At 44.6% G+C, this 23131-nt stretch overlaps 1 protein-coding gene across 5 annotated transcripts in view; it reads left to right on the forward strand.

Moving 5' to 3' along the window:
- Positions 1-23131, forward strand: part of LOC122799595 (splicing factor SWAP) — a 1354031-nt gene that overhangs the window by 70377 nt on the left and 1260523 nt on the right. For all 5 annotated transcript variants that reach the window (XM_044068762.1, XM_044068763.1, XM_044068764.1 and 2 more), the window contains exon 4: positions 16219-16298. In XM_044068762.1, the coding sequence (XP_043924697.1) occupies positions 16219-16298 (80 nt within the window). The remainder of the gene's footprint in view (positions 1-16218; positions 16299-23131) is intronic.

Below are 23131 nucleotides of genomic sequence, written 5' to 3' on the forward strand. Positions count from 1 at the left end.
GCTCCACAAGGGCCTATCCTTCTCGTCTATTAAAATTCATGCCTCTGCCATTTCAGCACATAATAATAGTGAACCTCCCGTCTTTTCTCACCCCCTGCTAAAGCAATTCCGCAGAGGGGCCAAATATTGAAGACCTCCCAGGAGAGCCCCCACTCCAGCCTGGGACCTTAACTTTGTATTGGAAAAGCTCACTCTCCCTCCTTTTGAGCCAGCTGCAACTGCAGGGTTGAAATTCCTGTCTTGGAAAACAGCCTTCCTTCTAGCCATCACTTCAGCAAGAAGAGTTTCTGAATTACAGGCCCTCATGGCAGTGGAGCCCTTCTTTATCTTCCATGCAGACAGGGTTTCCCTCAGCACCAATCCTTCCTTTATGCCCAAGGTGGTGTCTAGTGTGGCCCTTAATCAGTCCATTCATTTGCATACCTTTTTCCCGAATCCACAAAACAAAGGAGAATGAATACTGCACTTTTTGGAAGTGCACAGACAACTTAGATTTTATTTGGACAGGACTAAGCATCTCAGAAAATCTGAACAGCTGCTAGTTGGCTTTGCTGCAAGGGCAGAGGGGAAGGCCATTTCAAAGCAAACCATTTCTAAGTGGGTAGCCCATTGCATTCATTTTTGCTATAAGCACCATGGAAAACCTACCCCACAGGGGATGAGATCACATTCCACCAGGGCTGCATCTACCTCTACAGCCTTTCTCAGAGGTGTCCCTACCAGGGACATCCTAGAAGCTGCTACCTGGAGCTCTCTACATAGCTTCACCAAGCATTGCCACATGCTTGTTTTTTCTAAATCCAGAGTTGGTTTTGCCGCTGCAGTCTTGCAGGGCTTAATAGCTGGCCGTAATGCTCTCTAACTTCCTCCTCCCTTCCTTAGCTTTGGGAATCAACCCAAATGTGATGACTGCAACAGTGAAACACGAAGGACATAGTACAGTTGTGTACAGTTACCATAAATGTAGATGTTCGTGTGTATTCACTGTTGCAGTCCTGGATGTCCTTCAAGAATGCAACTGCAGTCATAACATGTGGGTTGTCCTGCCTCAGGCAGCCCTCGGTTGGCCGGATTCCAAAGCCTGGGTCCGACGTCGGCTGATGTCGCATTTCTCTCCGACGTCAGAGCGGCTGGAGTACATAAGCATCAGCCGACGCCATTTTCTTCAGTCTTTCTTGCAGCGGTGCCCGAAGCAGAAGCAGTTCGCAAGTGCCGGTCGGTCAGCTCCTGTATTCTACGATACCTAAGTCATCAAAAAAGCTAAGTACCCCATTGGGGACCTTTTCTTGCCTCAGCCAATGTCAGAAATTACTGAAAAAGTTAACAATTGTCTTTTTTGTGGTAAACAAATACCTCATAAGGATTTCCACTCTTACTGCCTACCTTGCCTGGGCCCAGACCACGACGTCTCGGCCTGTGTAGCCTGTGCTCGCTTCAACAAGCGCACTCTCAGGTGCTGGGCGGAGTTCGCTGAAGACTTTTTCGGCGATAAATTTGCTTACACCATGCCATCAGATCTTCAGACATCGCAAACTCCCAAAAAGCGAAAAGACCGGGACCGACATCCTCGGCCCGCGTCTACCACCGACTCCACACCAAAACCTAGCGTGAGTGCTCCGGTTCCCTCTGAGACGGTCTCTCCACCGCTATGAACCGAAGCTACCGCATTACCGACGACTCCGATTCCAGACATTACTCCGACGCCAGTTATAGACTTTCCTCCGGATACCGAAACCGAGGAAGTGCCCGAGACCATTGCTGTAGACAAGGTCACTCCTGCACGTGGAGCTGCCAGGCCTCCTATGGCCATGTCTATTAAGGCCTACACTAGGGCTAAGGCAGCCAGCAAAACTAAGCATATTACTACCAAATCCTTACCTCAGCCGACTCCGGAGACACAAATTATGTCCATGGCTGCTGATTTGATTTCCATGATTAGAGGTTCACAGGCCCATCCTGAGAGAGCATCCCAGCCCCCTCCTGATAAAAGGCCCCGGGTTGAACCCTCTGACCCTTCTCCTTCAGATGAAGACTCTGAGGGCTCTGTCCACTCTGATAGCCAGGAAGAGCTCTTCCAGACCTATGAGGACTCGGATGCAGAAGATTCCATACCTTGGCCTCCTCCTGAGGATATTTCTTTTGGGGAAGTTCTGCACACCATGAGGGAACATTTTAAGTGGCAGGGTCAGGAATATTCTGATTCTAGGAAACGCCTTAGAACTTTCCTTAAGAAGCCTCAGCACAGGCCCTTAGCTATTCCTCCTGTACTTGATGTTCTGGATGATTTGTATTCTGATTCTAGTGCTACCCCTGATTCTCTTCCTCCTGCTCCAGCCAAGCCAGACAGGTATTACAGGGTCCCAGAAACTCATTCCCATTTATTCAGGGCCCATACTGCTGATTTGGAAACTATTTCACAGGGGCCTAAAGGAGTTTCAGCCTCCACCTCAAAAAATCCTTTGCCCTCCAACAGGGAAGCAAGGTCATTAGAGAGATGGGGTAAAAAGGTTTACACATCCACTACCTTATCTATGAGAGCTTTAAATTGCCTTTTTCATATGTTCCAATATCAGGATTATCTCTTAGAAGATTTACAAAAAACATTAGCTTCTCCTGATCCTTTAGATAGGAAGACTTTGCAGGAAGCTGTACGTAACACTCAGCAAGTAAGCAATCACTTCCTGCAGTGTGGATATGATGCACTGGAAGCTTCATGTAGGGCAGCTTTGACAGGGGCAGTGATGCGTAGGCATGCTTGGTTAAAAGATCAACCTCTGCCAGATCATGTAAAAGCAAAACTTCTGGATGCACCTCTGGAAAAGAACAAGCTTTTTGGTGCAAATGCTAAGGATGTGTTAAAGACCATCGAAGAAAAAGCAAAATCAGTTCAAACTGTAAAGGATTTCCTCCAGGTTCAACCCCCCAGATTCAGTAGGAATTGGCCTTCAAAAAACTGGTCCTTTCCTAATCCAGAAAAGTTTCAAAGGGGTAAGAACAGACGTGGCCGAGGAAGAGGCCAATACAGAGGCCCTTACATGGGACGTCAATGGCAGCCAGGAAACCAAAGAAGTGACGCAGGGGTTTCACCTGCACAACAACCACAAACTCAATGACTTTCCTCTACTACCGCCTACCAGGGAACAACTAGAAGCTCCCTTGGGCGGGAAATTATCTCTTTTTGCAGAAAACTGGCACAGACTGACAAAGGACAAATGGATTTTGGACATTATAGACCGAGGGTACAGGTTTCATTTTCATACCTTACCAAGAAAACAAGGCATGCCAAATCTACCACAACATCAAAGGGCAGAGGCTATCAAGCAAATCACTCTGCTGACTCGAATGAAAGCAATAGAAAGAGTTCCACAACAAGAACAAGAACAGGGTTTTACTCAAGACTTCCTTGTTCCAAGAAAAGAAACTCAATGGAGACCAATACTGGACTTGTCCGCATTAAACACCTTTCTCATAGTACCAAAGTTCAAAATGCTGACTCTACAGCAACTCCTTCCCATGCTGGGCAAGGAGTCGTGGCTGATTACTCTGGACCTCAAGGAGGCATACCTGCATGTCCCTATCAGACACAGCTGCAGAAGATACCTCAGATTTCTTGCAGGGCCAGAGCATTATCAATTCTCAGCATTGCCATTTGGCTTATCTACTGCACCCAGAGTGTTTACAAAATGCCTGGCTTCAGTAATTGCTCATTGCAGGCTCCAGGGTATACAAATTTACCCGTACCTGGACGACTGCCTCATACAAGCGGACGACAAATTGATGTTGACAAAAAATCTGGATTATGTCATACGATTACTTCAAGCTCTGGGATACACAGTCAACTTCCAAAAGTCAAGACTGCAGCCATCCCAGCAAATAATCTTCTTAGGAGCCAAACTAGACACAGCCTCTCAGATGGCTTACCTGACAGAAGACAAGCAAGAGAAGTTAACTCAGTACTTCAAAGGTTTAGCAAAACTCACTCAGATGACTGCAAGGAGATTCCTACAGGCCCTGGGTTACATGCCATCCTGCATTCTACTGGTTCCATTAGCAAAACTACACATGAGAAAGCTTCAATGGTACCTAAAAAGCGTTTGGTCTCAGCACAGCAACAACTTAGAGACAATCATACCACTCATTCCATGCCTACAAAAGGAATTCCTATGGTGGGCCTCGGTGAGCCAGGAAAACACTGGTATGTCATTCAAAAAAACACAGATAACACAGACCATGACTACAGACGCCTCAGACCTCGGATGGGGGGCGCACATGGAAGGCAGGTGTATACAAGGACAATGGTCTCCAAAGGAAACACATCTGCATATAAACCAAAAGGAAATGCTGGCAGTAATGCATGCTATCGAGGCTTTTCAAAACCAACTCCAGCAAGGCCACTTAATGATACGGACAGACAACACCACTGTGATGTGGTACATAAACAAGCAGGGGGGCACCCACTCTTACCCCCTTTGCAGACTGACAATGCAGCTTTGGGAGAAATCACTGAGTCTAAACATCCAGTTACAATCCCAGTTTGTTCCAGGAAAAGACAATGTGTTGGCGGACAGCCTAAGCAGGAATTTCACAGATCCACACGAGTGGAGGTTACATCCGAAGGCTTTCAGACAACTCACTTCGACATGGGGCAAGCCAGAAGTGGACCTGTTTGCCTCGCACCTCAATCATCTTCTACCAAAATTTTGCACAAGGACATACCATCCAAAGGCATGGAAAATAGATGCCCTTTCATTCAACTGGAACTCCCTAGCAATCTATGCATTCCCACCTCTGCCACTGATGACCTCAGTATTACTAAAGATCAAAGCAGAGAAGCCCAAGGGAATCATAATGGCTCTGGATTGGCCAAGACAACACTGGTACCCACTACTACGGAGCATATGTCACACCAGGAGGTGGGCCCTCCCTCAGTGGCCCCTACTTTTGACTCAACACAATTTCGAAACACTGCATCCAAACCTTCAGACACTGCAGCTAACAGCCTGGGAGATCCCATGAATAACTTCAGCTTATCTCTCTCTCTCCAAGGAAGTTCAGCGGATACTAACAGAGGCTCGAAGACCATCCACCAGAAAGGTTTACTTAGCGAAGTGGAAAAGATTCAGCAATTGGAATACCAGCAAAGGACATGATGCATCATTACTGAACATCCCACTTATCTTGGAATATGTGGCAGATATGTTGCAGAGCGGCCTCTCATATTCTTCAATAAAGATACATGCATCTGCTATTTCAGCTAGATACAACACTGATCCTCCTGTTTTCTCTCACCCCTTACTAAGACAATTCCTCAGGGGAATCAAGAACATTAAGCCACCAAGAAAGGCCCCAGTGCCAGCCTGGGACCTCAATTTTGTCTTAGAAAAACTGACTCTACCTAATTTTGAGCCAGCAGCTTCAGTTGACTTGCAATTCCTCTCATGGAAAACAGCTTTCCTGTTGGCAATTACCTCAGCAAGAAGGGTTTCGGAGCTACAGGCCCTAATGGCAATACCAACCTTTATTATTTTCCACAGAGACAGGGTTTCATTAAGGACCAACCCTACTTTTATGCCAAAGGTGGTATCTAGGGTTTCTCTAAATCAAGCCATTCATCTGCCTGCTTTCTTCCCCAATCCTGATAACAAGGGGGAAAGACTTTTGCATACCTTGGACATTCATAGACAACTTCGATACTACCTGGACAGAACCAAAGCCAGTAGGAAGTCTGAACAGCTTTTTGTAGCTTACGCCCCTGCAGTCCAAGGAAAAGCAATTTCAAAATGGACTATTTCTAAATGGATTGGACATTGCATCAGATTCTGTTATTCCTTTCATGGAAAGACTGTTCCAGCCTATGTCAGACCACATTCTACCAGAGCTACAGCCACCTCTACAGCATTTTTTAAGAGGGGTGCCTACAAAGGACATTCTAGAAGCTGCTACATGGAGCTCCGTGCATACATTCTCCAAACACTACAATCTCCCTCTATATTCCAGATCCAGAGCAGGCTTTGCTTCGGCAGTCCTGCAGGGTTTGATTGCCACACCATCTCTTTCCTAGAGCATACCTCCTCCCCCAGCTAAGCTATGGTATTCTACCCACATGTTATGACTGCAGTTGCATTCTTGAAGGACATAGTACAGTTTTGTACCTACCATAAATGTAGATGTCCGATAGACATGCAACTGCAGTTGGTTTTGCGCTCCCTCCATACCCCTCTATGCCTAGGGTCCACTCCTATCCCCCTTACTCTTAGCTGGGGATATCTGTTACGGTGTATTTGTTTTATTGCTCATGTATTTGTTTGGAATCCTGTTTTTGTCTTCCAATTTGATTACAGCCTTCCTTGGAGGGCACCTGGCATCTGGGGCAAGAAACACTGAAGAAAATGGCGTCGGCTGATGCTTATGTACTCCAGCCGCTCTGACGTCGGAGAGAAATGCGACATCAGCCGACATCGGACCCAGACTTTGGAATCCGGCCGACCGAGGGCTGCCTGAGGCAGGACAACCCACATGTTATGACTGCAGTTGTATGTCTATCGGACATCTACATTTATGGTAGGTACAAAACTGTACTTTACCCTCCCTCCAGCCCCCTGATGTCTCTTGGCTGTACCTTTCCTTCTTGTTTGGAGTATTTAAGCTTTCTGGTGTATTTGCTTTTTGTTGGAGGGGTACCATAACATATAATTGCTTCCCATTGTGGGGGCACCTGACATCTGGGGCAAGAAAAACTGATGTAATGGCGTCGGCTGCATGTTTTATACCCCCTGACGTCATGGATGAAGAGACAGCATCCGATGCAGGAATCCAAGCCTCTGGTATTCAGGCTGGCTGAGGGCTTCCTGTAGGCAGATAATCCAGATGTGATGACTGCAACAATGAATATACTCTAACATCTACATTTATGGTAAGTGTATGTGTAAGTGTACACAACTGTACTTTCTCCATGAAAGTCATTACAATTGGGTTATCCTGCTGGCAGGCTACCCTCAGTCTGCCTGAATTCCAAAGTCTAGGTCTGGCGTCGGTTGCTGTCGCCTCTTCCCTGACGTCAGTGCGCCAAGGGTATAATAGATGCAGCTGACGCCATTTTCTTCAGTCTTTCTTGCCGCGCGGTGCCTGAAGCAAAAGCAGTTCGCAAGTGCCAGTCGGCCGACTCTGAGATTAATCGAATTTTAGATCTGAAGTCTTCATTAAAGCTAAGTACCCCATTGGGGAAACTTTTTTTTCTTGCTCCAGACCGATGTCAGAAAAAGTTAACAATTGTATTTCTTGTGGGAAGCAAATACCTCATAAGGATTTTTACTGTATTCCTTGCCTAGGCCCTGACCACGACGTTGCTAGCTGTCGATTTTGTGCTAGATTTAACCAACGCTCTATTAAGCGTCGGTACGATTTTACCTTTCATTACTTTGGCTGAAGATTCAATTATATAATGCCGTCGGAACAGCTGATGACTGGAGTTTATAAAAAGCGCAAGGAAAAAGAAAAGGACAGGCATCTGAGGTCCAAAACCGACGAGGCTTCCGCTAAGCCTGTTGCCGGTTCTCAGTGAGGCGCTTTTGCAGCCCCTGACGCCCGCTACCTCAGAGCCACAGGCCGCTTCCGACTCCCACGTGGAGCTAACTAGGCCGCTGGAAACTCAAGGTATTGGACACTCGGAAACTATTCCTTCGGATAGGTCCGGAGCCGCTGAGCAGGCATCGGCTTCTGAGGGTGTTTTCAGACCTACACAGTTATATGCAAAGCCAGCCTCAGCTTCAAAGGCAAAGACTAAAGCAGCTCTAAAGACAAAGAAACAAGTACAGCATTCTCCTGGACAGACTTCCATGCCTAAAAAACAGATGCTTAAAATGTCCGAAGACCTAATTACTTTGATCAGAGGTTCCCATCCTCCTCCTGATAAGAGGCATAGGCAAGAGATAGAATATGAATCTTCAGATCAGGTTTCCATTTCCTCTGATTCCTCTTCTGAACATGAATATTCCCTTTCTCCCTATGAGGATTCTGATGCTGAAGAATCCATCCCTTCAGCCTCGCCTCCTGAGGATTATTCTTTTGGGGAGACCCTGCATACTATGAGGGGGGATTTCCATTGGGAGAGCCAAGATTACTCTGAATCCAAGAAAAGGCTCAGAGACTTTTTATTACCCCAGCACAGACCCCTTGCTATTCCTCCTGTTTTAGACATTGTAGATGATGTTTTTACAGAGTCCGGTCTATCTCCTGACTCTCTACCTCCAGCTCCTGTAAAGCCAGACAGATACTACAAGGTTCCGGATTCTCATAAATTTCTTTACAAAAACCCTGCTGCTGACCCAGAAACTATTTCTCAGGGTCCCAAGGGGGTCAAGGCTTCCACTGCAAAAAACCCTATTCCCACGGATGGGGATTCAAGGGCCCTGGACAGATGGGGAAAAAAGATTTATACTTCTGCTACCTTGGCTGTAAGAGCTTTAAATTGTCAGTTTTATATGCTTAAATATCAGCAATATCTTATGTCACTGCTTTAACAGAAAATGTTGACAAATTCAGAATGTGCAGAAAACAAAGAAATGCAGGATTTATTGCATGCAGCTGAACAAGTGGAAAGCATACTTTGCAATGTGGTTTTGATTCTCTAGAGGCCTCTTGCAGGGCCGCAGTTACAGGTTCTGTCATTAGGAGGCATGCTTGGTTAAAAGAACGAATCTGCCTGATCATGTTAAAGCAAAACTATTAGATGCTCCATTACAACATGATACCTTGTTTGGTGTTAAAGCAGAAGTGTTGAAGAAAATGGAGGACAAAGCTAAATCTATGCAAACAATGAAGGATTTCTTAGAGGTACAGCCTCCCAGATTTAGCAGGAACTGGCCTACGAATAATTGGTCCTTTCATGTGTCAGACAGGCCACAGAGAGGCAGATACAGACGCCCCAGAGGCAGATCACAGCCCCAGGGCTCATACAGGCCTAAGCAGCGGGGTGCTGCTACCTCCAAAAGTGGAGAGGAAAAATCACAGCCATACAGGAAACAGTCTCAATGACTTTCCCCTACCAACACCAAGCACTTATCTTCTGGCTGCTCCTTTGGGGGGAAAACTAGCACTTTTCTCACAAAATTGGCACAGGATCACCCAGGACAAATGGGTCTTAAATGTTGAATCTCAAGGCTACAGGTTCCACTTTCACACCCTGCCAAGGACAAACGGTATGCCAAACCTGCCACGCAATCAATGGGCAGAGGCACAAAAACAAGTTTTATCACTCATGGACATGGAAGCCATTCAACAAGTACCACAGCAAGATCAGGGAATATGATTTTACTCAAGGCTATTCTTGGTACCCAGAAAGGACAAAGCCTGGAGACCAATACTGGACCTGTCTATTCTAAACACATTCCTGGATATTCCAAAATTCAAAATGTTAACTCTGCAGCAGCAGCTGCCCGTGCTGGGCAAGAAGGCCTTGCTTGTGACTTTAGACCTAAAAGAGGCATACTTGCACGTCCCAATCAGACAATCATGCAGAAGATACCTCACATTTATGGCTGGCTCGATGCACTACCAATTCTCTGCACTGCCCTTTGGCTTATCTACTGCGCCCAGGGTCTTCACAAAATGCCTGGCACCAGTGATTGCATTTTGCAGACAAAGAGGAATACAAATATATCCATACTTGGACGACTGCCTTATTCAAACAGAGAACAATGACACTCTACTACAGCACCTGGCATTTGTAAAAAGGTTACTAACAGGTTTAGGGTACACAGTAAACGAAAATAAATCAAAACTCGTACCCTCTCAAGAGATAATATTCCTGGGTGCAAGCTTAAATACAACTGCCCAGATGGCTTATCTCACGCCAGACAAAGACAGCTGACTAATTATTTCAAAATGTTGGCAACAAAGTCCGAGTAATCTTCAAGAAAAATTCTGCAGGCTTTGGGCTTCATGGCATCCTGCATTCTACTAATTCCATATGCAAGACTGCATATGAGGAAACTTCAATGGTATCTAAAAAGTGTTTGGACTCAACATTGCAACAGCCTGGAAAGCATAATTACCCAAATTCCCTGCCTGCAACAGGAGTTTCGATGGTGGGAAAAAGCCTGTCACCTCAACACGGGACAGCCAGTCACCATACCCACAGCCAGGCAGACATTGACAACAGATGCATCAGATTAAGCCTGGCGGGCCCATATGGCAGGAAGATGTATTCAGGGCACATGGTCCACAAGTCAAATGCATCTACATATCAATCAAAAAGAGATGCTAGCTGTAGAGAATGCCCTGACAGCTTTCAAGGATCTACTTCATCCAGGACAACAACTGATAAAGATTGACAATACCAGAGTCATGTGGTACATAAACAAGCAGGGGGGCACACATTCCTACCCCCTCTGCAGACTAGCCATGAACTTGTGGGACACAGCATTAACTTATCAAGTACATCTGCAAGCACAATTCCTGCCAGGAAGGATAAATACTCTGGCAGACGAACTAAGCAGAAACCTAATGGATCCCCACGAGTGCAAATTGGATCCATAAGTATTCAGCATGATAACAAAGAACTGGGGATGCCCGGACATAGACCTATTTGCCTCCCCTCACAACTACCAACTACAGAAGTTCTGCACAAGGACTTGTCACAAGCAAGCATGGAAAGTGGATGCTCTGTCTTTCAGCTGGAAAAACCTAACAGTATATGCCTTTCCTTCTCTGCCTCTCCTTCCCAAGGTACTCCTCAAGGTCAGACTAGAAAAGCCAAAAATGATACTGATTGCCCCAGACTGGGCCCGCCAGCACTGGTACCCAGTCCTAAAGAGCTTGCTCAATGCCCAGCTTGGACATTACCTCAAATTCCTCACTTATTGACCCAACAAGACCAGATACTGCACAGCCAACTCAGGAACTTAAACCTGGCAGCATGGCGGATACTGTAGCCATTCAAGACGCACCTCTCTCAAAAGCAGTGATGGATGTTATTTTGGAGGCCAGGAGGCCTAGCACCAGAAAATCTTATGCAGAAAAATGGAAGAGATTCTGTGCCTGGAATCTGGCACAAAGCATTGACACGATTGTTCCAAATATTCCTCAGATTTTGCAATACTTAACTGAGATGCTGGATAAAGGCCTTTCCTTTTCATCAATTAGAATTCATGCCTCTGCCATTTCAGCTCACTACAATACAAATCCACCTATTTTTTCACATCCATTACTAAAGCAGTACCTCACAGGGGCCAAAAACATAAGACCTCCAAGGAGGGCCCCAATACCTGCATGGGACCTCAACTATGTCTTGGAAAAACTCGCACTGCCTCCGTTTGAGCCAACCTCTGCAGCTGATATAAAATTCTTATCCTGGAAAACAGTTATGCTCCTAGCAATAACCTCTGCAAGACGAGTCTCAGAGTTACACGCACTCATGGCTGTGGAAACTTTTATTATTTTCCATCATGACAGGGTTTCTCTGAGGACTAACCCTACATTTATGCCGAAGGTAGTGTCCAATGTGGCCCTTAACCAAACAAATCATTTGCTTACCTTTTACCCAAACCCACAGAATAAGGGTGAGAGACTTCTGCATTCTTTGGACATTCACAGACAGCTGCGCTTCTACTTGGACAGAACCAAAGCTTTCAGAAAGACTGAACAACAACTAGTGGCATATGCTGCAGGATCACAAGGAAAGCCTATCTCAAAACGGACTATTTCAAAGTGGATAGGCCACTGCATTCATTTCTGCTATTCTCAGCATGGCAAATTAGTGCCTAAGGGTATTAGGCCACATTCAACCAGAGAAGCAGCCACTTCAGCAGCCCTCCTGAGAGGAGTACCAACCAAAGACATCTTAGAGGCTGCAACTTGGTGTTCAGTGCATACATTTACAAAGCACTATCACTTGCCTCTCTACTCAAAATCCAGGGCAGGCTTTGCCACTGCATTTCTACAGGGCTTGATAGCCTCTCCTAATCCTATTTAGCCAGCCTCCCAACCTTAGCTTTGGGATTCAACCCAATTGTAATGACTGCAACAGTGAAACACGATGAACATAGTGCAGTTGTGTGTACCTACCATAAATGTAGATGTTCAAGTGTATTCACTGTTGCAGTCCAGGTTACCCTCTCACCATCCCCCTTTATCTTTGTTGGGACTTATCTCTACTTCTCTATTCTATACAACCTCGGTGGTGTATTTGCTTGTAGATGAAGGAAAAGTTGTTTTTTCTGTATGCATGCTTACAGCCTACCTTTTTAGGGGCACCTGACATCTGGGGCAAGAAAAACAGAAGAAAATGGCGTCTGCTGCAGCTATTATACCCCTGGCGCACTGACGTCAGGGAAGAGGCGACAGCAACCGACGCTGGACCTAGACTTTAGAATTCGGGCCAGCTGAGGGTAGTCTGCCAGTAGGATAACCCAATTGTAATGACTGCAACAGTGAATACACTCGAACATCTACATTTATGGTAGGTACACAGCTGTACTTTTTGCCTCCTTTCAAAACAGATGATTGCAGAACTTCTGCTTCAGGATTTATTGTTAATAGTCCTGGAGGAGAGATGCCTTCTTATTCCCATGAACAGGATTGTTCATCTATGCTTTTCACCCTTTTCCGTGATATATCCCGTTTTTTCAGAAAATAGAGAAGGAGTTCCCAAAGGTAGTGGTGGTGACTCTCTTTTGGCTCAGGCAGCAGTGGTTCACCCTTCTGAAAATGGTCGGGGGCAGTTACTGAAGGCTTCCACATAGACTGGATTTACTCTCACAAGACAGGGATTGTTTTCACTCCAGCCTGAAAACACTTCAGCTGACTGCCTGGGTAATAGTTTTAATACCCTTTAGGCACCTTTTCTTTGAGGATGTGCAGCAGAACCAGGACACTTTTTTTTTGGAGATTTGGTTGCCTTTAGTTTTAGAGTGTTTGTGAATTATTCTCTGGCCTTTCTTACATTCTTATCAAGATTAATCTTTTTAAGTAAGCCATCTTTGCTAGTCTGCCATTCGATCTCCCTTTCTGCCTGTTCTTAAGCCAAGCATTTTTTAAAGAGGTTTTATACATTTGCCTACCTAGAAAATAAGTGGCACATTCTTGGAGTATTAACTGTGTTTGAAAAGCTAAAAACTTCTGTTTGATCCAGTTCGTCAGATTATTTGAAGTTCTTAAATGCAGAAGTCAGAACAGCAAGTAGCAGTCTTCCAAGACATTCTTATGGTGAATTAATTCTGCTTTATTTTCTACAAGGGCAGGGTTTCTTTGAGAACAAATCATTTTATGTAAAGTGGTTTCACCTTGAGGCAGTATGTTAATTTCTCTGTTTTTTTCCAGAACTGAGAATCTTGTACTCTGGATGTCCACAGGCAGTTTATATACTAAGTTGGAACTTCATTCAGGAAGGCTGATCACCTGTGTTTCTATGAAGGTAAAAATAAAAGACAATTTGTGTCAAAACGGAGTTTCCTGGTGGTTATCTCATGTTCTTTCTTTCTGCTGTTCTGTCACTGTCACTTCAAGGCAGGGTCAGTGCTCACTCTGCCAGGGCTTGTGGTGCTTCTGTAGCTTTTTAGAAAAGTGTGGAGTCTAGAAGTGTTCCAGAGGCAGCAACTTGATCCTGTCTACGTACACTTACAAGGCATTACAAACTCTATTCTTTTCCATGTCCAGTAACAAGTTTGCTTGGGCTATTCTTTCTTCTTCACTCTGTATATCTATTCAAGTAAGCATAGTAGTAGATGATGTAATACATCACTGTTTTGCAGTAAGTGTCCCCTCCCTTCATCCCCCTTGTTTTGTTTTTGATGTATTACCAGGGGTGCATTTATATACTTTTGTTTATGTAATTTATATTGTTTTGGACTTTCCTTTCTTGAGGTTAGAAAGTTTTAAAGCTTTTGGCACTCAAACTGCCCATTTTATATGGCCTCTAGTTATATCCTTGGCAGAATATAACCCGAATAGCTTAGGCTACTTCATTAGTGATTTGTTAATTAGAGCATCTACTGTTTTTTATATTAAGTTTACTTAATATAACTGTACCTTCTCTGGTTGTAGAGAAAACTGGTTTCAAGATATGCTGTCTGTGGCCATAGGTTGCTGTCACAGGATTGCCATGTTAAGTGTGCAGTATGTGTGGTACCTTCCAACGTACAAAAAACAGATTTGGGCATCTTGCCATTGTTCTGTATTTGGCTTCATTGTGTGAGTGCCTTGCAGAGATCACCTTCTGCCTGTGCTCATATGTGTAGGTTCTGGTGTCCATTCTTGCTGGTGCTGACAGTGCCCCAGTTGTCTCCAGGTCAGCAGTGCCACCAGTGTTGACATCTTCAGCACTTGTGCCCTCTGTGTTGATGGTACCTTTAGATGTCCTTCCATTTCACTGTTGCAGTATTCTTAACATGAGGGATCCCCTGCCAAGGGTGGCCCGACATCTGGCCAGTATACCAAAGCCTTTAATTTGTTATTGATATGCCATATGTCACACACACGCTCCCCATGCAAGGCATAGAGCATAAAGGTGATGTCTGGATGTATCATCCTCAGAACTGAGAGCTCCATTAGGAACTCAGCTTTCGGATACCAGATGTAACATACACATTCAGAGGGGGCAAAAGACCAAGGGGGAGAAGGGAAGGAGTGAATACTGCAACAATGAACAGAAAGACAGCTACTGTTATGGTAAGATTTTACAACACTGTACTGTGTCCTTCCATTTCACTGGTGTAGTATTCTTAACATGAGGGAAAGTGCAAAAGCTCAGGAAGAAGACTGGGAGAAAGAAGGGCCAACATAGCCTTCTAGGATCCCATGAAGAATGGCCCTAGCAAAACTCACTCTGGTCCTGGATATGACATCCAACTTGTAATGCTTGTTAAAGGTATGTAGCGAGGACCAGGTAGCTACCTCAAGGATAAAATTAGTATCCAAACCCTTGAAAGAAGCAGCAGGAAAAAAAAACAGCCCTAGTAGAGTGAGCTATAACCACAGAAGGAAGGCTGGGCCTTTTGATGGTGGTGACTCATTAGAATTGTGCCTCAAGCCCAGAAGGGATAGCAAATGCATGTTGGAAATGTCTTGCTTTTGTGGCTTTCCCAGCGCAGTATGGGTAGCTCCTTGTATTGTCCCTGAGCACCTTGTGACAGCCACGCAGGGTGCTTCATCCCAGGGGTGGGGGTCAGTGTTTATGATGAGCTGTCCAGTGTGTTGTTCACAGTAGTAGGCTAGTCTCCACATAAGCGTCCTAGCTTAGCTTTCTAGAGTCTTTTCTTTGGGGATCTGTAGCCATACATAGCAGTTATGGCAGTAGCATGGTATATTAGGGAAGCTTTATCCATGCAGTGGCCTTCCAGTCCACTGTATGCCTTCCTTCCCTTTACTGTCAGAACCAGGTGTAGGAAGCCCATAGTAGCAAGGTCAGTTACTGTCATCCCTCCATATTCACCTTACAAGTATGATAATTATGCCCTCGTGTTCTGGAGAAACCTGACCAGCTGAGATCCTTCAGGACCCATCTCACCCAGACCTTCATGTCTTTGGTCTTACCACATGGTGTCTCAACTTTCAGTTATTACTGAGGATCCTAATTACTCCGATAGGGCATCTGTATCCCTTGATCTGCCCAAAAGGAATGCCACCAAAAAATGTGCAAAGACAAATTTTGCCATGTGGGTGGAACCTGGGCCCATCTTCTACTTCAGTTCCAACAGTTTTCGAAAATATGTCATATATTTCCGAAGCAGACTTGAGTGTTCTGTTGAGTTCGTATAGCATCTTTTTCTAACTTTCTTGTATTCTGGAATTCCTTCTTAGCTGCCTTAAGGTTTGCAAAACATTTCCCTCTGTAGGATTTCTGCCTCTTTTGAGAATGTTGAATGTGTTTAGAGTGACCTATTCCAACCTGCAGAAGAAGGTGGGGAGCAAGAGTTTATAGGTATGGGGAGAAACTGAAGCCTGGGAAAGTTTGCATATGTGCTGACGTGACTGCAAGCTATAGCTGCAATCCTTATGGTAAAATAGCCTTAACCATGGATGCCAGTGTCTTTCATTTGGTAAGTTTCATTTATAATGCCTTAAAACATTTTTGAATCATTGAATCTTTTGTGGAAGGTAAACCTGAAGCACTTGTTGCCTTTCCTAATGGTCGCATAGTTAATCCTTATGCTGCTTGAAGAAAGCGTCTTTGTTATAAACTTGTTGATTACAATTCTGTGTTTTCTGTTATTGTTGACACAGCGGAACCAGAAACTTCTGCACACTATGAAGAGCCATTTGTTGCCCCAGCAGGACTTCGTGTACCACCTGATGTGGAACTTGTAAGTTTTCATTTTGTTGCTTCATGTGGAAAATGAAAAAAGGTTGATAACACAGAATGGCCGTTTTTCTTTTTTGACTGTGTAAGATAAAAGGTAAAATGAGCGCTAGCTCTGAAATGATGCTTTACCAGAAGATGTGAAGTTGACAGTAGTTTATTTTATGTGCTTATAGTTGCACTGTTAGTACTTTTATTCTTCCTGTCATACATTGCACCGTTTGCATTTAATCATAACTCCTGCCTGCTATATATCTTTACTGTATACAAGAGGCACTGCACCTGCCATTTGAGATTAATACTGTTGTTTCTTTGAATCCTTAAAACATATATATTTGTGTGTGTGATACATATATATACATATATATATATATATATATATATATATATATATATATATGTGTATAAAATGTGTGGTGTGTGTGTGTGTATATATATATATATATATATATATATATATAAATATAAATATATATATATAAATATATATATATATATATATATGCACATATATACATTGTGTGTATGTAAAGAAGCTAGATTGCTTATTTATGCATTTCACTTTATCTGAATGGCTTGGACTAGTGTAAGGATAACTTGGCTACAGTGGCAGGATAACAAGTTGCTAGGATTCAATACAAATGTTCAGTAATAAGTTGACTTGATTTTACTTTGAGCGTAGAATGTTTAAAACTGTCCATACGTATTTTTTATAAATATAAAATTACAATAATGTACACATGGTTGTAGGTATGTACCATTGAGCATAGATGCTTTGTAATAAGTGAGCATGTACAGTTGTAATAAACTAAGAATTTAGAACATATTTACATTGCTCCATGGTCATGCTCATAGTGGAGCTAGCGTGCTTTTTCTTTGCTAGTGTTTCTTCAGAAGTGAAGCAGTAGATTTATTCATTGTCATTGGAACAGTTGCATTGTTATGTTTGTGTGAGGCAGCTTTGTATTTTTTTTCTTGAAGGTTAAGAATTTAGTCTTGTCTTTGCTGTTTTGCAGTTGTGGTTTCAGTTTGCTAGTACTGGTTTGCAGAAACTGTCCTATTTGTTGTATGAATTGAGATGTGGTAGTTGGGGTATTGTGTGCCTCTAATGTTGAAACCAGAGTTTTTTTAAGTTTATTGAAAAGTGACGGGCAGTACATGCTGTGAAGTAATTGAATGTTTCAGTGAGAAGTAGGGCTGCCCTGCCTGAAATTTGAAACTTGTCTTCTGTTAGATGCTCACTGTGGTGTTCATAGAGCAAGGGAGAGAGAAATGAAGTGACAAATTTAGTTTGTTTTAATATTCCAGTTTTGGTTGGGGCGATATATTCTAGCATATATTCTAGCATAGAGTAGTAGAATGCTGCAACTGCGGTGGTGGTGCTGCAGTAGCGTTGTCGCCTCACAGCAAGACCTTGTCCCGTTCGATTCTCAGCTAAAGCGTCTTCTGTGTGGAGACATGCATGAATGGGCGTACCTTCGTTGAAGGTTGTACGTCAGGGCTGGCAACTCGGTACGTAAAAATCTGCTGCCAATCATTAGTGGACCGGAGTTCTGCTGTGGCGACCCCTAACCGGGAAAAGCCGAAAGATACAACAACAAGAGTAGTAGAATGCTCTTTGCTAGTTCTGCTCTGGAGTGTTTAGTGAAAGGGCTGGATACATAATGTGGTTTTAATTGGATTGATTCTACTTGCTACAGTTTCTGTGCAATGAGTAGAAGTGAAGGTGTCTTGGCGAATCCAGTGTTCTTCTAGGTTTGCACTTATAGGATCATTGGAGGTTGCTAGGCTAATGGCCCTGGGGACCTCACAAGCCTAGCCAAGAGTTTATCCCCAAAAAGAAACCTCAGTCAGCACCTGTTCCCCCTGTCAATGAGGGACACAGGTGGAACCTTTGGGACAAATTTGTGGTTTCCCATCCCAGTCAACAAGGTTGTGCTTGAAGAGGGTCAGCGTGGTGCTCTGTTTGATGTGTATGGGAAGTCTGTTCCAAAGATGGGGCAGCCTTAGGAAGACAAACCTGTCTCTCCAGCAGGTTTTGTTGATGTCCCATATTAGATTCAGGGTTTTCGAGCAAGTAGTGCATGAGGAGTTAGGCTATATGAAGAGAGACATGATTGAACTCTTAAGTATGTGTTCCAGGCAGGTATGACTGTAACCCTAAGCAGCATCCTACCTTCACCAGGAATACCACAGTACTAACAAATAATTGACTTCAGCATTGACATGGTCAGCAAGCCTCGATGCTTTGCCAGAGATGGCCTCTACCTGTCACCACTAGGTTTCCGGATCCTGGCCAAGGCTCTTGCTTCCCCCATTGTGCCTTTTTTAGGAGATGTCCGAAAGACAAACCTTCCAACGTAAAAGAACTATCAAAAAGCAAATTGAAGGTCATGCTGCTTAACGCTTGGAGCCTTAACCTGAAAATGGACTCACTGGAGGCTGTCCTTGCACGGGAAGAGGCCAGTGTCTGTCCGGCCCCAAAATGAGATCGGGAAGACAAAGGGTGGTGGAGTCTCTCTCTTCATTAAGGACAGGCATACCTCCAGACTGGTTTGGGAGTATGACTGGAGCTACTCCAGGTACAGTTGACAGTTGGCAAGAACACCCATCCAAGTTGCAGCTAGCTGTAGATCTCCCTCCATGACTAAGGACAGCCACTTTTCTTACCTGGATCTGTACGGATATGGAGCATCTCTATTAGGGCAGGGTCCAAGATTGCCTTGTAGGGGAGAGACAGATCACCCCTGAGCAAATCTGTACAATACTGAGTAGAGTGATAGTGATTTCAGCCTGTCTGCATAGGACAGGTGTTGGAGAGAGTGGATTCTCTACGTGAGGTATTTCAGTGGCCTTTCCAGTTGGTGCAGATGTTTGGAGAGGTACATCCCAAACTGGGCATTGTACTCTATTATTGGTCTAATGAGGGGGGAGTATAGAGAGGTAACAACCTCTTTTTTTCTGGATGCAATCCCTTTACTTATGAGATGAATCGAGTAAAAGGCTTTTCTGACCACTGCCGCTACATGATGTTCAAATGTGAGTATGTCAACCTGAGTGCCCAGGTCTCTTGCCACAGGTTGTGCGCTTAGGGGATTGATATTGATATGGTAATCATTAGGGGTCGTGTTTTTGCTGAATGGTATGATGATGCATTGTTTTGCATTTAGCTTGAAGCCATGACTTTGGCATCAGTCATAAGTCGCAGTGAGACCCTCTTGCAGTATGTTAACATTATCTGGGGAGTCAGTGACAGCACCCAACTTACAGTTGTCTGCAAACTTGGTCAGCCACAGGTCTTTTGTCTTTGCTAGGACCCCTGAGAAATAGATGCCAAATAGTAGGGGTCCCAGGACAGATCCCAGGGGAACTCCACTAGTGGCAGGTCTGCTATCGGAGGTGGAGGTGCCTATTTTGAGTTTGAGGGTCCTGTTGGTGAGCCAGTTGACCACCCACCTGATGAGAGAGGGATTTACTCCAAGTTGTGTTAGCTTTTAGATGATGCCCGAGTGGGGGATTGTGTCTGAGGGCTTGGCCAAGTCAAGGTAAGCTGTATGCACTGACTTTCCCTCATTCATGGCCTTGGTGACTGTCTCAAAGAAGTCAACCAGGTTCAACAGGCAAGATCTGCCCTTGCCGAATCTGAACTGGGTGGGGTCAAGTGCTTGGAGATTGCCTATGTCCTTGTTTATGAGATCCATAATAATATGCTCCGTAGCTTTACAGATCAGACTTGTCAAGCTAACGGGGCGATAGTTTTCGGGGTCAGCAGTGGCACCACCTTTGTGCAAGGGGATGACAATGGCAGATGTTTTTCGTGTTTCACTGTTGCAGTCCTCACATTTGGATTATCTGCTTGCAGTAGCCCTCAGTCGGCTTGATTAACAAAGTCTTGGGTCCTGCGTAGGTTGCTGTCTTATCTTCCATGACGTTAGGTAGTCAGGGGTATAAAGCATGCAGCCGACACCATTGCATCAGTCTTTCTTGCCGTGCAGTGCCCGAAGCAGAAGCAGTTCGCAAGTGCCTGTCGGCCGACTCCTGAAATTTTTGTTTTCGAGTTTCAGAACCGAAATCTTCAACTAAGCTAAGTACCCCATTGGGGGAAACTTTTTCTTGCTCTAAACCGATGTCAGTAAAAGTTAATAATTGTATTTCTTGTGGAAAGCAAATACCTCATAAAGATTTTCATTCGTACTGCATTCATTGCTTAGGCCCAGACCACAATGTACCTTGCTGTCAGTTTTGTGTCTTATTTAAACAGCGAACTATTCGTCGTCTGTTTATTTACGCTTCTAAATATTTTGGTACTCTGTTCAATTGTCTAGAAATGGCTTTGGTAAGCCACCCGACTACCGACATTCCGAAAAAATGCAAAGCTAGACAGACACACAGACCGCATAGGTCCAAAGATGCCGACGTCGCTTCTCCTAAGCTAGTCGCCAGTTCGGTACTCCGTGAGGTGCTTTCACAGCCCCTGATGCCCGCTACTTCAGATTCGCAGATGCTTCAACTGTGGAAACTGCGAATGTCTCTACCTTGGATGGGCCGCTGTGCAGGCTCCGGCTTCTGAGGGTGTATTCAGGCCTACTGACTTGCATATTAAACCGACGCCATCTTCTTCTTCAAGGCCTAAAACTCGATCCATGCCTACAAAACCGACACCCAGACTGCATGGTCAGTCCTCTGTGCCTAAAAACAAATGACAAGAATGGCTGAAGACCTTATTACTCTAATCAGGGGAAGCCACCCTTCCCCCCTCTAAGAGACCTAGGACTGAGTTTCCTTATGATTCTTCTGATCAGGACTCTGAAATTTCTGTTTCCTCTGACCAGGATTTACCCTTCTCTACATATGAGGATTCTGATGCAGGGGACTCCATTCCCTCTGCTTCCCCTCCAGAGGATTTCTCTCTTGGTGAAACCTTGCATACTCTTAGGGAGCATTTTCACTGGGAAAGCCAGGATTACTCACTCTAAAAAGAGGCTTAGGGATTTCTTACTCCTGCCCCAACACAGGCCTTTAGCTATCCCCTCTGTTTTGGACATTGTTGATGATGCCTTCTCGGAATCTAGCTTGGCCCCTGACTCTCTACCTCCTGCTCCCAGAAAACCTGATAGGCATTACAGGGTTCCTGACTCTCACAAGTTCCTCTTTAAAACTCCTACTGTGGATCCTGATACCATTTCACAGGGACCCAAGGGCATTAAGGCTATTACTGACAAAAATCCTACCCCCTCCAATAGAGATTCCAGGGCACTTGGTAGATGGGGTAAGAAGGTATACACTTATGCAACCTTGGCTGTTTAGGGCCTCAAACTACCAGTTTCGTATGTTAAAGTATCAGCAGCATATTATTGGATTGCTTAAACAGAAAATTATGTTGATTCCTGACTGTGTTGAAAATAAAGATTTACAGGATTTAATGCATTCTGCTGAACAAGTTGGAAAACATACTTTGCAATGTGGTTTTGATTCATTAGAGGCATTTTGCAGGGCTGCTGTCATTAGGTCTGTATTTAGAAGGCATGCTTGGCTTAAGGAGCAATCTTTGCCAGATCATGTTAAAGCTAAATTGCTGGATGCTCCCTTAAACCAAGACCGCCTGTTTGGCAACAAAGCAGAAGTAGTACTTAAAAAGATGGAGGAAAAAGCGAAATCCATGCAAACTGTTAAAGATTTCCTGCAAGTACAGCCTCCCAGATTTAGTAGGCATTGGCCCTCCAAGAATTGGTCCTTTCCTGCCTCTTCCAGGCCTTCTCAGTCCAAACCCAGAACCATCAGAACACCCAGGCTTCAGTCCCAAGGTACTCGCAGGACTAATCAGTGGGGGGCTCCCACTTCCAAAGCAGGGAGTAGTAAGACTCCCCCCATGGTAAACTTTCTCAATGACTTAACTTTAAAACTTCCATGCCCTGCACAACTGACTGTTCCTTTGGGGGAAAGATTGCCCTACAGGCAAAAAATTGGGAACTCATTACCCAGGACAAATGGGTTTTAAATATAGTTTCCCAAGGGTATAGATTCCACTTCCACTCCTTACAACCCCAAATGGTTGGCCAGATCTACCCCTAAATCAGTGGGCAGAGGCTCAAAAGCAAGTTCTCTCAAGTGTTAGGGCTATTCAGTCTGTCCCAGAAGAGGAAAGGGGACAAGGTTTGTACTCAAGACTATTCCTGGTGCCCAGAAAAGACCACTCCTGGCGTCCTATCCTGGACCTATCTATCCTAAACGCATTTTGGTGATCCCAAAATTCAAGATGCTATCTCTTCACCAGCTGCTTCCTATGCTAGGCAAGGATGCCTGGTTGGCACCCCCTCCGAGGGGCCAAAAACTTAAGACCACCCAGGAGATCCCCTACTCCAGCCTGGGACCTTAACTTTGTATTGGAAAAACTCACTCTACCTCCTTTTGAACCAGCTGCAAATGCTGAGTTGAAATTCCTTTCTTGGAAAACAGCCTGCCTTTTGGCCATCATGTTAGCAAGAAGGGTGTCTGAATTACAGGCCCTCATGGCAGTGGAGCCTTTCATTATCTTTCATGTGGGCAGGGTGTCCCTCAGGATCAGTCCTTCCTTCATGCCCAAGGTGGTATCCAGTGTGGCCCTTAATCAGTCCATTCATTTGCCAACCTTCTTTTCTAATCTGCCGAACAAAGGAGAACAAATACTGCACCCCATGGATGTGCACAAACAACTTAGATTTTACTTGGACAGGAGTAATCCTCTCAGGAAATCTGAACAGGTGCTGGTTGCCTTTGCTGCAGGGGCAGAGGGGAAGGCCATTTCAAAGAAAAACATTTCTAAGTGGTTAAGTCATTACATTCATTTCTGCTATAAGC

The sequence above is a fragment of the Protopterus annectens genome, chromosome 4.part0, assembly GCF_019279795.1.
Source record: "Protopterus annectens isolate FY-2018-M chromosome 4.part0, PAN1.0, whole genome shotgun sequence".
Classification (NCBI taxonomy): domain Eukaryota; kingdom Metazoa; phylum Chordata; order Ceratodontiformes; family Protopteridae; genus Protopterus; species Protopterus annectens.